This window comes from Carya illinoinensis, chromosome 15 (assembly GCF_018687715.1).
Source record: "Carya illinoinensis cultivar Pawnee chromosome 15, C.illinoinensisPawnee_v1, whole genome shotgun sequence".
Lineage (NCBI taxonomy): Eukaryota > Viridiplantae > Streptophyta > Magnoliopsida > Fagales > Juglandaceae > Carya > Carya illinoinensis.
The window spans coordinates 28,125,681-28,140,544 of NC_056766.1; the positions used below are offsets into that span (position 1 = coordinate 28,125,681).

At 37.1% G+C, this 14,864-nt stretch overlaps 1 protein-coding gene across 22 annotated transcripts; it reads left to right on the top strand.

Moving 5' to 3' along the window:
- Nucleotides 1–345: 345 nt before the first annotated feature.
- On the top strand, nt 346–9,832 carry LOC122295779 (pentatricopeptide repeat-containing protein At2g26790, mitochondrial-like). 22 transcript variants are annotated; one of them, XR_006238271.1, is made up of 7 exons: nt 347–843; nt 3,565–3,618; nt 4,699–7,392; nt 7,494–7,714; nt 7,793–7,855; nt 8,554–9,080; nt 9,379–9,832. XR_006238271.1 is itself a non-coding variant. In XM_043105021.1 (7 exons), the coding sequence occupies exon 1, from the start codon at nt 892–894 to the stop codon at nt 3,391–3,393; it is 2,502 nt and encodes an 833-aa protein (XP_042960955.1). In that variant the 5' UTR covers nt 348–891; the 3' UTR covers nt 3,394–3,439; nt 3,546–3,618; nt 4,699–7,392; nt 7,494–7,714; nt 7,793–7,855; nt 8,554–9,080; nt 9,379–9,832. The 22 variants fall into 22 exon arrangements, 20 of the variants coding, with proteins under 20 accessions (XP_042960955.1, XP_042960964.1, XP_042960966.1 ...); XM_043105021.1 differs by having other exon boundaries at nt 348–3,439; nt 3,546–3,618; XM_043105030.1 differs by having other exon boundaries at nt 348–3,439; nt 3,546–3,618; nt 6,263–7,392.
- Nucleotides 9,833–14,864: the final 5,032 nt, after the last annotated feature.

Consider the following 14,864-nt stretch of genomic DNA (forward strand, 5'->3'; position numbering starts at 1 on the left):
ATTAAAAATTATATATAATATAAAATATATTATATATAATATTAATATATAAATAGTACCGGTCCGGTCCGGTCCAAAACTAACCGAAACCGAAACTGGACCGGTTCCGGCCAGTTTTTCATTTATGAAAACTGGTTCCGGACCGAACTGTTCCAAAACCGGCACAACCGGTCCGATCCGATTTGGTCCGGGCCGGTTTTCCGGTTTGCCAGTTTTTTCTTACCCCCCTAATTAATTGCACATACAATGATACACACGACCAAACGGTCCAAATCAGCCTAATTGGATCGGGCGGGTTGGGACATGAACCCGAAATGTTGGGGGGTTTTAACCGAGAGGCTCTGCTACACCGTAGGGTTTTGGCAATTACACATTTGCCTTTTGGAAGATTTATTGCAGGCGCCAGCCGAGAATAAATTGGCAATGGACGCTGAAAGCAGCTGGAAATCGACACCGCCATCGTAGCCCTGGACGGGTTGAAACTGAATAACGCTTCGATTGAGAGGCGGCCCCGAGCAGCAGGTTTGCGGTGCCGGAAGTGACCAGCTTGCTTTAACAGGGAAGCCTTCCTTCTAGAAGCTGGACGACACGCCTCGGAGACCGGAGAGCTTGTTTTACATGCTATTTTTTTGAACCCGGTTTGAGGGCATATGCTATACCTTTGTGAACTGTGGCGTCCTAACTGGGTCTGAGCGGAAGAAGAACATAAACGGGAAGAAATGAAGTTAAGCGAAATTTGGTGGGAGAGGTAGGCAAAGAAGGGCTCTTAGGCTCCAAAGAAAGACGGACTGGGATCAAATTGCAAACAAGGAACAGGATGGGTTTGAAGAAGAGCTTCGAAACGTAAGCTATTCGTTCTTTCTGCCCCGATGAGTCTTTTTTTATATCTCCATGTGGTTTCTTACATCGGTTCGAGTATTTAGTTTACCCAGAAAATTCATTTATGCTACTTGTAATCATATTCGTTTCAAGTCAATCTCTCCGGCGCTTGCCCTCTTGAACTCCACCGAGCCCTCAGATTTATCCACGGATGATGAATACTCTTACGCGACCTCTTCTTCTCCCGCTTCTACTTTCTCGTGTATGTCTGGTTACATTCCGAACAGCACAAATCTGGCTGAGTTGGACTCGTCCAGGGTTGTTCAAATTTTGAATACTCTAAGAAAAGATCCCAATTCTGCAATGTCCTTCTTTTACCAGTTAAAGGAACAAGGCTTTCTACATGATGTCTCCACGTATGCAGCTCTTGTTGGGATCTTATGCTGTTGGAGGTTGTATAGGGAGTTGGATGCTGTCTTTTTGGAGCTCATCGTTGGGTCCGCAGATAAGGGGAACTTGCGATTTGAAATACCCCATTTGTTTGAAACACTTGCATTGGAGGGGCTCCATGCCAATGAGACATTGGCCAGAGCATACAATGTGCTGGTTAAATCGTATGTCAGTATTGGTATGTTCGATGAGGCAATTGATGTTTTGTTCAAAACAAAGAGGCGTGGGGTTGTTCCCCATATCTTCACCTGTAATTTTCTCATGAATCGGTTAATTCATCATGAGAAAATGGACATGGCTATAGCCATTTACAAGCAGCTTAAGAGGTTAGGTCTGAGCCCTAATGATTACACCTATGCAATCATGATTAAGGCGCTATGCAAGAAGGGTGATTTGGAAGAAGCTGTCCATGCGTTTCAGGAGATGGAGGAAGCTGGGATGACCCCCAATGCTTTTGCATATACAGCATATATTGAAGGGCTTTGCACCCACCGGAGGTCAGACTTGGGATATCAAGTACTCCAAGCATGGAAAGAGGCAAATGCCCCTATTGATGCATATGCTTATGGTGCTGTCATTCGTGGATTCTGTGGCGAGATGAGATTGGATGAAGCAGAGAATGTCTTTCTTGACATGGAAAAACAAGGGGTGGTCCCTGATACACAATGCTATCATGCATTGATCCATGGATACTGCAAGGGTTGGAATCCGCTAAAAGCTCTGGCTCTCCAAAATGATATGGTATCAAAGGGTCTAAAAAGTAACTGTGTAATTGTTAGCTTGATTCTTCAATGCTTGTGTGACATGGATTTGCTTCTTGAAACAGTGGATCTATTCAATGAATTCAAGGGGTCTGGGATTTTTCTCGATGAGGTTTCATACAATATTGGGGTGGATGCCTTGTGCAAACAGGGGAAAGTGGATGAAGCCATAGATCTGCTTGAAGACATGAAAAGTCAGCATATGGTATTAGATATTATGCACTATACAACGTTGATTAAAGGCTACTGCCTCCAAGGAAAATTGCTTGATGCTATGAATCTATTTGAAGAAATGAAGGAAAAGGGTTTCAAGCCTGACATTGTTGTTTTTAATGTACTTGCTTATGGGTTTTCAAGAAATGGCCTTGCATCTGAGGCTCTTGAACTTTTGGTTTATATGGAGTCACAGGGTTTAAAGCCAAACTCTATTACACACAACATCATTCTTGAAGGTTTATGTATAGGAGGAAAAGTGAAGGCAGCTGAGGAATTTCTGAGCAGCATAAAGGATAAGAGTGTGGATAACTATTCTGCTATTGTTAGTGGGTACTGTGAAGCCAACTGTACAAGCAAGGCCTATAAACTTTTTGTTAAGCTAACAAAGCAAGGAGTTCTGATTAGAAAAGGCTCTTGCTTTAAACTTCTCAGTAACCTTTGTTCTGAAGGTGATAATGACGAAGCTCTTGCATTGCTTGAGACAATGTTGTCGTTGAATGTAGAACCTAGCAAAATAATGTACAGTAAAGTCATAGCTGCACTTTGTCGGGCTGGAGATATGAAAAGGGCCCGGTGGTTTTTCAATATTCTTGTCGAAAGGGGGTTAACTCCTGATGTCATTTCCTACACAATGATGATACATGGGTACTGCAAACTGAACTGCCTACAGGAAGCCTGTGATCTCTTCCAGGATATGAAGGCAAGGGGGATTAGACCTGATGTTATCACTTACACAGTTTTGCTTGATGCACATTCCAAAATATATCTAAGAAGGGTTTGTTCTCATCTAGACATGAGGGAAAATAAGGAAATGAAAATTAATGCTTCAACCATTTGGACAGAAATGGAGGATAAGGGTATAAGACCCGATGTCATTTGTTACACTGTATTAATTGACGGGCGCTGCAAGGCAGACAGCCTTCAGGATGCTGTTGCCCTCTTTGATGAAATGATTGATAGAGGATTAGAACCTGATACAGTGACTTACACAGCTCTTTTGTCTGGCTCTTGTTATAGGGGAGATGTGGATAGGGCTGTGACCCTTTTTAATGAGATGTCTTCTAAGGGAATACTGCCTGATACCCAAACCATCTCGATTCTTCACCGTGGTATTATAAAAGCCAAGAAAGTCCAATTTCGCAAATAAGCATTCTGTTGGCAATAAGTGCTTGGATGAACCCAAAATCAATGAGGTAGTTCTGTCAAGCATTTAAAATAATGTATATAAAAAATGATGCTATTTCTTGATTTTCAATTATTTACACAGTGAACACATTTTGTTGTATTGTTCTATTGAAGGTGGCTCTTGATTTTTCAGGCAGAGAAGAAGGGAAGCAGTTTAGTAGGCCACTCAGAAGTCAAGTCATTGCAGGTATCAAACAGATGTGTACATGAACATAAATGGAATTGCCAGAAGGGTGATTTACTTGGGAGATAAATTATTGGTAGATGCACATTGAGGTTTTGAAACTTAATGTGTGGTCTATAAAATCTAAATTAAAACTTAATGTGTGGTCTATAAAATCTAAATTAAAATTTACTTCATTACAGACTTCCTTGTGGAAGGATGGACATGTATGAGACTAAATGGAATTGCCGGAAGGGTGATTTACTTGGGAGATAAATTATTGGTAGATGCACATTGAGGTTTTGAAACTTCATGTGTAGTCTATAAAATCTAAATTAAAACTTCATGTGTGGTCTATAAAATCTAAATTAAAACTTACTTAATTACAGAATTCAAATAGATATGGGGGATGAAGATTGAGATCATAAAATGGATGATGGGGTTAAAAATAGACAGTGAAAGCTGAGAAAGGGTGAGGTGGCATAAGTGCTGCCTGTGTTCCCTTTTTGCCTTTTGAAAATTAATTAATGGATGTGAAGTCAACTAGCTTTCGACATTAATTTATACATATTTCATGATCCATTAGCTTTTCACTTGTTACTTGTTGCTACTTTGATATGTATGTTTTCTAATGGTTAATGCTTGACTTTTTGTCACACACATTATTGATTTTGTATAACTTACGCTTGAAAAAATGATTTTATGAGCTTTTGATCATGTGAATTGGGACTTCCTTTTCTACATGCTTGGGAGATGCGGTTTTGGGTAAAGGTGTTGTTTGTGGATTAGGCATTGTGTTTCTACTGCCGATTCTTAGTGTTGGTTAATGTAACCTTGCTAGTCTTTTCCATAGCTCATGTGGTTTGAGACAAGGGAACCCTTTGTCTCCTTTCCTCCTTGTCATTATTATGGAGACATTGGGTCAAATGATGGAGGCTGCTGTTTTGTTTTGTTTTGTTTTTTTTTTTTTTTTTTTTTTGGGGGGGGGGGGGGGGAGGGGGTGTTCTTTCATGTTTCTCGGTTGGGAATGCTATTAATGATTACATTTTCGCATCTTATTTTTCCATATGACACTCATTTTTTTGTGATGCGGATCGTGGTCAGATTAAGCCTCAAGGGCTGTATTATCATGTTTTGAAGCTATATTGGGCCTCAAGGTGAATCTTGGAAAGTCGGACATGGTTTTGGTGGGTGTGGTGCATAACATCAATAGTTTGGCAGTTTGTTGGGCTGTAAAATTGCTTCTTTACCTCTGAAATATTTGGGCCTTTCATTGGGGGCGACATTTAAGGCTAGTATTATTTGTGATGGGGTTGTAGAGAAAGTTGAGACAAGGTTGGCTGGTTGGAAGAGGCTATATTTTTATCTAAAGGGGGCACACTTACTCTTATCAAGAGTACCGTTTCCAATCTCCCCACTTACTTTCTATCGTTGTTTCCATTGCTTGCAAGGGTGGCCAACTGGATTGAGAGGTTGTTCATGCTTTTTTATGGGATGGTATTGGAGAGGAAACTAAATTATATCTTTTTATTTGGAATAAAGTTTGTTCTTGTATTTCCGTTGGAGGGTTGGGGTTCGTAATTTGAAGATCTTTAATAAAGTTTTATTGGGGAAGTGGCTATTGAGATATCAATCGGAAGGAGAGTCGCTTTGGAGGGAGATCATTGATCGGAAGTATGGAAGTGCTTGGGGGGGTTGGTGTTCTAATGAAGTTCGGGAGGTTTATGGTGTGGGTCTTTGGAAGTTCATTCGAAAGGGCTGAGAAGAGTTTTGTTAGTCATGGTAGTTATGATGTTGGAGAGGGATCTTGTTTCTGGTTTGACATTTGATGTGGTGATCGAGCCCTCAATAGTGTGTTTTTGGCTATCTTTCAATTGACTTCAGATCAGTTTGCTGCTGTATCTGACTTGCTTTGTCATTCTAATGGCTTGATTTAGTGGGATATTTGCTTAACTAGAGCTGTTCAAGATTGAGAGATTGACGAAGTTCCAACTTTCTTCAGCTTTTTATACTCTTTGAGGCTTGGTGGAAATGATGAGGATAGGATGTTGTGGAAGTCCAAGGAGCGTAAAAAGCTCACTGTTCGCTCTTACTGTAAGTTGTTGACTTTTCAGAATTGTCCTCATTTTCCTTGGAAATGTATTTGGAGGTCTCACATGCCTTCCAAAGTTGTTTTTTGCATTTGGATTGCCTCTTTTGGGAAAATTTTGATGTTGGATAATTTAAGGAAGCAAGGGATTATAATTATGGATTGGTGTTTCATGTGTGAAAAGAATGGGGAAACTGTGGATCATTTACTCTTGCATTGTGAGGTTGCAAGGCCTTTGTGGGAAGGCATTTTTGTAGATCAGCTTGGCTTGGGTGATGCCTTTGAGAGTGGTTGATCTTCGTGTGTTGGAATGTGCTCCATGGTTGTTCTTAAGTGGATGCGGCTAGGAAGATGGTTCTTTTGTGTCTTATGTGTGCATTTGAATGGAAAGGATTGTGCGGTGTTTTAATGACAAGGAGTGTACTTTGGAGCAACTCTGGAATTCCTTTGTGTGGTATTTGTTGTTTTGGTTTTCTGCTTTAGTGATTAACCGAGTTTTTGTTTATGATTTTCTGGTGTTGCTTTCTGTTCCCCAGAATTTATTAGGTGTTTTCTGTTGTATACTTCTTGTGTACACAGGCTTCGCCTATTGTCACGGAATGAGACTTGCAGGCACCTGCTTACTCGCGATCATGCAACACTTGGGCCTCGAAAAGACCCAATTCAGCCTACTCCCGAAACTTCCAATCCCTCTTGCCCACACGCCTTGGTGTATTGACACTAGCACCTTGCCCACTCTTGGAGGAAAGTCACACACACATAAACACAAAGGCACACAAGAGAATATGGGAATGAATTCCACAATACAAGAATTGTATGCAAGGTGTTTGTACAGAGCTCTCACCCCAAGCTTTTACTCAAGCACACCCAATTTTGCTCACCCTTTCATGATCTCTTGAAAGTACTCTCACTTTCTCCCTTTAGACAAGATGAGATATGAGATATGTGATGCCTCACAAATGGGACCCATTCCCCTTTTATAGCCAAGCACCTCCTCAATAGACAGTGGAGATCAATTTGATCCAATGACTTACATGGATTCTCTAGACTCCAATGGATTCTCTAGACCCTTACAGAGAAGTTCCCCACCTCTAGAATATTCTAGAACCCGTAAAATATTCTAGAGCATCTCTACACCATTTTAGAGACTCCCCTCTCTAGAACTCTCTTAAGAACACCATAAAACTCCAAAGCCTTTAGGAGCCTTCAGCCACACTCTAGATTTCTCTAGAGTCTTCTAAGGTCACCTTGAACCTTCACCCTCCAGATTATTCTGGAGTCTTTTAGTACCCTTTGGATCCCACTAGAGTCTTCCAAAACGCATTAGGGTCACACCTTTGAGCATGCCACAAGCCTTAGCCACTTGGGTCATGACACTATACATTCGTTTCTAATTAAATTACTTATAAAAATATTGGTGAGCTGTATCTTGCTTGCCTGTGTACTGTTGTTTCTCTCTCTTTTCTCCCATTAATCACTCAACCAAGTACCAATTGCTTGAAATAATTGCAGCATTTTCAGGATTTTGTTTCTATTGGCTTTTGCACTTGGTGATGTTTTGTGATAAAGCTTTCAGGTTTGAACTGGATATGTTCTGTGAACAAAACAACCAACATGTAGAAGAACGGTTGGAAAATATCAACAATAATACTCTCAAATTGACGTTCCAATTTGTATTAAGGTTATTTCACAGGCAGCCTGATTTATGGGTAATGAAATTTCAGGACATATATCATGAGATGTAACCTCGTTACCTCGTTCTTCGGATGCTTTATTATATTTTTTTTTCTGATGTATTTTTTCTTTCTAGTTTGTTCTTGCAGCTTAAAGTCTCACTGCCATTGAAAGTTTTATATGGTGACCATGGACTTGATTTGGTAGATATGTCCAGGAAGAACGTGCTCTTGCTTTGCCAGTTTTAAAGCAGAAACAAGAATGGTAAGCAAGGTGTCATTCTGATTTTAATGTAGTGGGCTGGGATTTATTCTACTAACTCTCACAGATTAGTTGGAAAGATATTCAGCATGAAAGGTAATATGTTTTCCTCACATCTTGGTATCTTGACATATTCTAAGCTCATACAGCATTACAACTCTTGGTATGTTTCAGGCTCATATATTATGAGTATAGGAATACCTACTACTGTGGCGCATATGCAAGTGGAAACTCTTGGTATGTTTTAGGTTCATGTTTTCAGTAATTTACCTTCATCCCTTTCTCTGGTAAATGGCAATTGCTTCTGTTTTGATTGCCCTCCCTTTTTTGGACCAGAATGTGTGCATAGGATGTGCAAAACCAGGTTAATGCATCATGCGTGATATATGATAATGTGGCTGTTAAGTACTTGTAAAAAAAAAAAGATAATGTGGATGTTATTTATTTTTTTGAGATTGAAACAGATTTGATGGTGGAAGTGAAAAGGGACAGATTTACACTCCGTTTGGATGTTGAGTGTCTTATCTCATCTCATCTCATCTCGATATCTAAACACCACTCAAACACAAATACTTCTCAATTTCAAATCTTAACTTTTTTTTTAATCTAATTATTATAACTTTACCAAACTTCCAAACAAAATACAAAAAACAATTTAACTTTCCCAAATCTTGAAATAAAAATAATATTAAAAATTTATATTTTAACAATATTTTAACTTTATAATATTTTATTTGATTTTTTCTCTCTTTCTAAAATCTCATAAAACATCTAAACTCGAATCATTTTACTACTATTAATAGATTTCTCATCTCATCTCATCCAAATGAGGCCTTAGTAATTTGTTTTATTATATTCAGGACAACTGAATCAGACGGTTACTGTGGAACATCCTGATTTAACATAATATTGAGTTTCCATTGTGTATTTTACAGCCTTGCCTGCACAGATGAAAGAAGTTATAAGTGCAGAGACGACAACAGGCATCTTGATTCTTGCTATAGCTTTCAGAAATAGACAGTCACCAATTTGGACGATTTTCATATTTGGAATATGAACACCCCAATCCAGATATCCATGGCAATCAATATCAACTCAAAAAGTGGAGAAGTTGTCCAGATGAACAGTTGCAGCCAGAGATGAAAATATCAATTAGGCAGGATGTTGCAATGGGGCACCATAATTTCAAGATATCGAGTTCCATATCCTGCCACAAATATTCAAGATGTAGAGCCCAGACCGTATCAAATGATGGAAAGAAAGTTGCAGCTAAGCTATGGCCGATTCATTTAGAGCAATATTTTGATTTTTGTTCAGTTCTGGGCAGAATGTCACAGTTAAGAACAAATCACTGGGCCTTGGTCGACTGAATAAGGTACATACTGAATAAATCATGTGACATTGGCAGTGGGCAGCCATATCCTTCTCTCTTTGATGTGAAGGGCAGCTATGTGATATTAAGGTACGCTTCTCATGAGAAAGTTATTATCTCTATAAAATCGTGTAATCTAAAAGAGGAAGATTTGCTGAAATTCTGGGATTTTTAGGAGATAGCAGTTTGGAACAACATGCTGTGATTGTGAACCCAAATGGGGAGATGATTCTCAAAGAAAGGCTTAGAAAGCATAGGGAATTGTTTAGCGTAGGGAATGCTGATAAAATGCTTTAAAGATGGTTAAAACCTAATAATGTCACGTTCTCAATCTTACTTGGGTTATTAAAGTGGATCTTGACTGAAGCAGTTGTTTTTTTTTTTGCAGTTGATAGACTTAGGAGGAGGCCTTTACCAGTTGCTGGTGTACTATTTGCATTGGAAGAGATTACATCTTGGTGGAGTGATGTAGCGTGTATATTTTAATTCTACCATTGTGGCTGTTGTGGTGCATAGTACAATGGAGTGGTGTCAAAGTGGAAATTGTGATCATTTTGGCTCTAGTGGCTTTATAATATGGGACGCATTAGATGGTCAAGGAGATTATTCCTTTGAGAGGTTGCTTCTGTTAAGGATAAAGCTACCCCTGCACTGACTGTTAGCCAAAATACCTCATAGTAGCAGAACTTGAGCACTACCTCTGCGTAATCTCTTGCTGTCATTGTATAAATGATTATTGTATTTAGAATATTCTCGATTCTTTGTAGTCTAGCCTCTATACAAGGTAATCTTGTATTTGCTATTGAATCAATGAAATACAAACCAATATTTCAGCTCTGTAACATGGTATCAGAGAGCCTAAAAAGGACTCATTGTCCATGGCTGAATCCGACTCATCGTCCTCATCTTCTTCCTCCTCTCTCTCCCTCCTACAACCAAATTTCTCCCACACCATTGTTGTGAAACTTACTCCCGATAATTACCTACTTTAAAAAGCTTAGTTGGTTCATATCTTTGCAATAATTGACTTGACAAATATGTTGATGATTATTGCCCAACACCGAAACCTGAGCTTGACAACAAAACCCCAAACCCAACCTAGGAACTCTGGTTCCAACAAGATCAACAAGTAATGTCTACCCTCATTTCTTCTCTGTCTGAACCCATAATGGCCCAAGTGGTTGGCTGTTCTTCTGCGAGAGCTGTTTGGCTTTCTCTTGAATTAACTTACGGTTGTGTTTCTCAAGCTCGTGTCATCTAGACCTAACTTCAATTGGCTTCTCTCAAGAAGGGTGTTGATACCATCTCTATATATTTTCACAAAGCTAAGGGTCTTGCTAACATCATGGCAGCTGCGGGTTGTCCCTTCTGCGAAATTTGTCCCTTATCTTCTTGTTGGACTCGGTCTAGATTACGATGGGTTAGTAACTTTTGTGACTACTAGACTCGTCCCAATTTCTCTTGAAGAATTACTCGGATGCCTCTTGGCTCATGAAGCCAGGTTGCTTTATCACCATGAAATTAGCGTTTTCTCTATGGAAGCCTTTGCTAATTATACTACAATATCTCCCTGTGGTTCACGTGGACGAGGGAATCATGGTTGACGCAACTCTAATTGAGGATGAAATGGTGGACGTTCCAATAACAACAGGAATGTGGCAATTATGCAGGTAACACTGCTCCTAATTCATTTTCCTCTATTGACCAACGTGTGGTGTGTCGGGTCTGCAATCGCCAAGGTCAAATAGCTATCAACTGCTTGTATTGTTTTAACCAAGCCTATACCAGTACATCACCCATGACAACCAACTTCACCTCAACCAATTACTTAATCGATGCCAACTATTATCCTGATACCGTTGCCACAAACCATATCACTAGTGAATTGAGTAACCTTAATTTGCATGCACTTGAGTATGGTGGTGACGAACAACTTCGTGTTGGTGACGGCTCCTCAGTTCGTATATCACATTCTGGTTCAGCCAGTGGTAGAGTTAGGAATTTACTCTAGGGGGGGGGGGGGGCAAACAAAATTAAAACAATATATATAACATATTTTTTGTTATATTTTTATATAATGTTTTTTACGATATATAATAATCTGATATTAAGATTTACAATAAAAATAAAATACATTTAATACAACTTATATATTAAAAAAGTATTTGATATGTCAATAACAATATATCATTGAAATAATATGAAGACATTCATACAAATATATTAAACAAAAAAAATATATAATGTCTAAAATTGTAACTTACGTTCTTTTAAACAAACAAAATCATCAAGTATTGAATTTAAATCAAAATTCTTAGCTATTTCTCTTTCAATATAGACAACTAAATTATTTGCTAAGAATTCATCTACAATCTTGTTGCAAAGCCTTGTTTTAATAATTTTCATAGCTGAAAATGCCCGTTCACTGGTTGCTGTAGACACTGGAAGAGTCAAAATTAGACGAATCAATCTATCAATAAGATAGTATATCTTTGATTTCACTGTCTCTACCAATCTTCGACATAAATCTGCAATAGATCTCAAATCTTGAAACTTTGGATTGCTAAGCACATCAACTTCAAAATGCTTCAATTGAAACCTTAAATTGATTTTCTCATTCTCAGAAAAATCAAGAGGATAATGTTCTTCTGCAAGACAACATATATCATCAATATTAAAGGATTTATACCCATCCTTTGGATCTAAAGCTGAGCTAAGGCTTAAAAGTTTGTCGTTCCTTCACGAAACCTATTGTCAAGCTCTTGCATTTGAAAATCTATAACAACATTAAATATTTCTAAATGATAATGATGTTCTATCGTAATGTGATCTCGTTGATGACGACCACGACCTTGTATATAACGAGAACTCAATTCTGGGATATCAATATCAAATTTCTTGAAAAACGAGACAACATTCTCAAGCAGATTTTTCCAACTTTCATTTCTCAACTTTTGAATGAGTCCTTTTGTAGTAAAAACCATATTCATGGCATTTAAAATATCTTGAGATTTTTGTTGCAAAACTTGACAAAGGACATCAGTAATACCCATGATTTCCTTCATTAAATGTAAAATAAATATGAATTAGAATGAAGTAATCATTTTATAAGCAGCATTTGCATCCCCACGATGAGTGCAAGTGGATCCTTCTTTTATTATGGTTTCAAGCACCGAGCAAGTAACTTCAAACATTCGCAGTAGACTGCAAATAGAATAAAAATGAGAACCCCAACAAGAATCACCGGCTCGTTTGATAGTGGCAATTTGATTAACTCATTTTCCACTTTCAAGTTCATCAATAGCTATCATATGTGCAATATGTGTTGCATGAGCAGCTTGTAATTCATCATGGCGTTTACTTGAAGCGCCCACCACATTGATAATAAAGTTTAAATTTGAAAAAAACTCATGAACAGAAACCACCTCTCTAGATGCAGCAACTAATGTTAACTGTAATCGGTGAGCAAAACAATGAACATAGTATGCATATGGGTAATCTTTAAGAAATAATGCTTGCAATCCGTTCCATTCACCATGCATATTACTAGCACCATCATATCATTGCCCACGAATATTCTAAATATCAAGACAATGACGAGAAAGAACTGCAGATATTTCATTCTTTAGAGTCAATGCCGATGTATCTTTAACATGTACAAGATCAAAAAATCGTTCTTGTATAAAACCATCAACATCAACAAATCTCAAGATTATAGCCATTTGCTCCCTCTTAGACTCATCTCATGCCTCATCAACAATAATGCAAAATCGAGAATCCCCAACATCTTCACTAATTTTATTTCTTACTTTCTTTGCAAGAACTTCCAAAATCTCTTTTTGAATTTGGGGTGAAGTATACTTTGAAGATTTAGGAGTATCTTCCAAAACAAGTTTTCCAACCTTATCATTATAGGAAGCCAAGAGTTTAAGCATCTCCAAGAAATTATCTCGATTTTTTGAATCAAGAGTCTCATCATGACCTCTAAAGGCACATCCTTGAAATGCAAGCCATCGAACAATATCAATAGATGTTTTTACACGGAGTCGATTATTCAGAATTTGTTCAGAGCTTTATGCATTCATTACCTTATCAATATGCTGTGATTATTTTAATAAATCTTCACAAGATTTCACAGCATTATTATGACAAGAACAAGGATCCTCCCCAATATGATTCAAAAAGGCACAATGTTTTCCATTATTAATCTTCTTTCCATTTCTAAATCCCATGAAAGTAAATACATCCCATCCAGAACGTTGAGATGCTTTCATTATAAAAAGATAACAAGGTAAACAATATGCAGCATCATTTGATGGAGAATACTCTAATCAAGATCCAAATTGTACCAACCATGAAGCTTGAAAGCGACGGGGATGTTTTTCAGAACCAGAAAATGGATATTTTGAGAGACGTATTTGATATGGACCCATTTTTAAATAAGCTCTTTTTATTTCATCACGCTGATTAACTGGATAATCCCATATAGGAGGACGTAATCCCGGATCTCGTTGTAGAGAAGATATATCAATCTCTTTAGAATTAAGTGTTAACGATGTAAAATAAATTCTTTCAGATTCCAAAATTGGAGAGTTAAGATCAGGGTTTTCTTCAGGTTCAATCCTCGGAAGTTTGGAAGAATTTTCTGGAAAATCAACTTCTTTTCTTTTGAAGAATGAGTCGATAGTTTTTAATTTAGATATTATTCATGAACCTAAATTTAAAATCAAATTGAAACATATAAAATAAAGTTAGAAACTTTGATAAATTAAAATCAAACAATTTAAAATTGAAAATCAAACAATTTATTAATACACATAATACTATAAAAAAAACAACTTAAATAAGTACATACAACCATACACAATTAATATATGTAATATATATACATATATAATATGATTAATACCAATATAAAATTTTTATAAAAAAAAAAAGACATACCTGCGAGACTGTGCGACGAGAACTAACAGTCTAGAATGGGCTATCAAATACGTCTACTAATCTATTAAAAAATAAAATGTTAGTTTACTATATAAAAAAAAGTATTAATCTACTAAATAAATAAAAGTATTAATCTATAAAAATATTAATCTATTAAATAAATAAATAAATAATATTAATATATTATGAAATTTTTTATAAACTAAGTAACCAGAGATTAGAAAACAAAATGAATTCAAAAAATCAAAAAATCATGTGGAGACAAACAAAGTTACAAAGGGCCATCTTCCATTTGACTATTTGACTATATTCTCTCGAGATTCTCATCATTATTTGTTAATCTATTATCTCATCTGGAAGCTTCAAGCGAATCAAGCCTTCAAAAACAAAAAGTGAAAAAGGTCTAACCTTTTTAATTTTTAGCGTGAATGAAATAAAGAGTGGAGAGTCTAGAGACGCTGAGAGTGAGAGCGACTGAGAGAGAAGATGTCGAGAGCGAGAGCGACTGGAAATGGTCTGTCGGCAGTCACCGGGTTACACTTCAGTGCCTCATAGTCGAGCAGTAGAGCAGCCAACAGGTAAAATCTTCTACTTCCTGCCTTCCTTTTTTTTCGTTTTGATGTTGAAAAGTAGAGAAAATAAAATGTAAAGGATGAAATGAGTTTTGATGTTGGAAAGTGGAGAAAACAAAAGTGAAGGATGAGATGTGAAAATACGGTATTGTGCAGTGTGAGAATAAAATATAGTCTGTAAAAGGATGTTTGACAAATTGCCATAACCGATTGAAATGTTTTAGAAAATATAAAGGGACTAGAAATGTTACCAGATATAGTTATAATTTTTTTTAATTTTATTTATAATAAAAATATGTATTTTATTTTATATGGGATGTGTTTTATTTATTTTATTTTTTATTAGATTAAGTTTTAT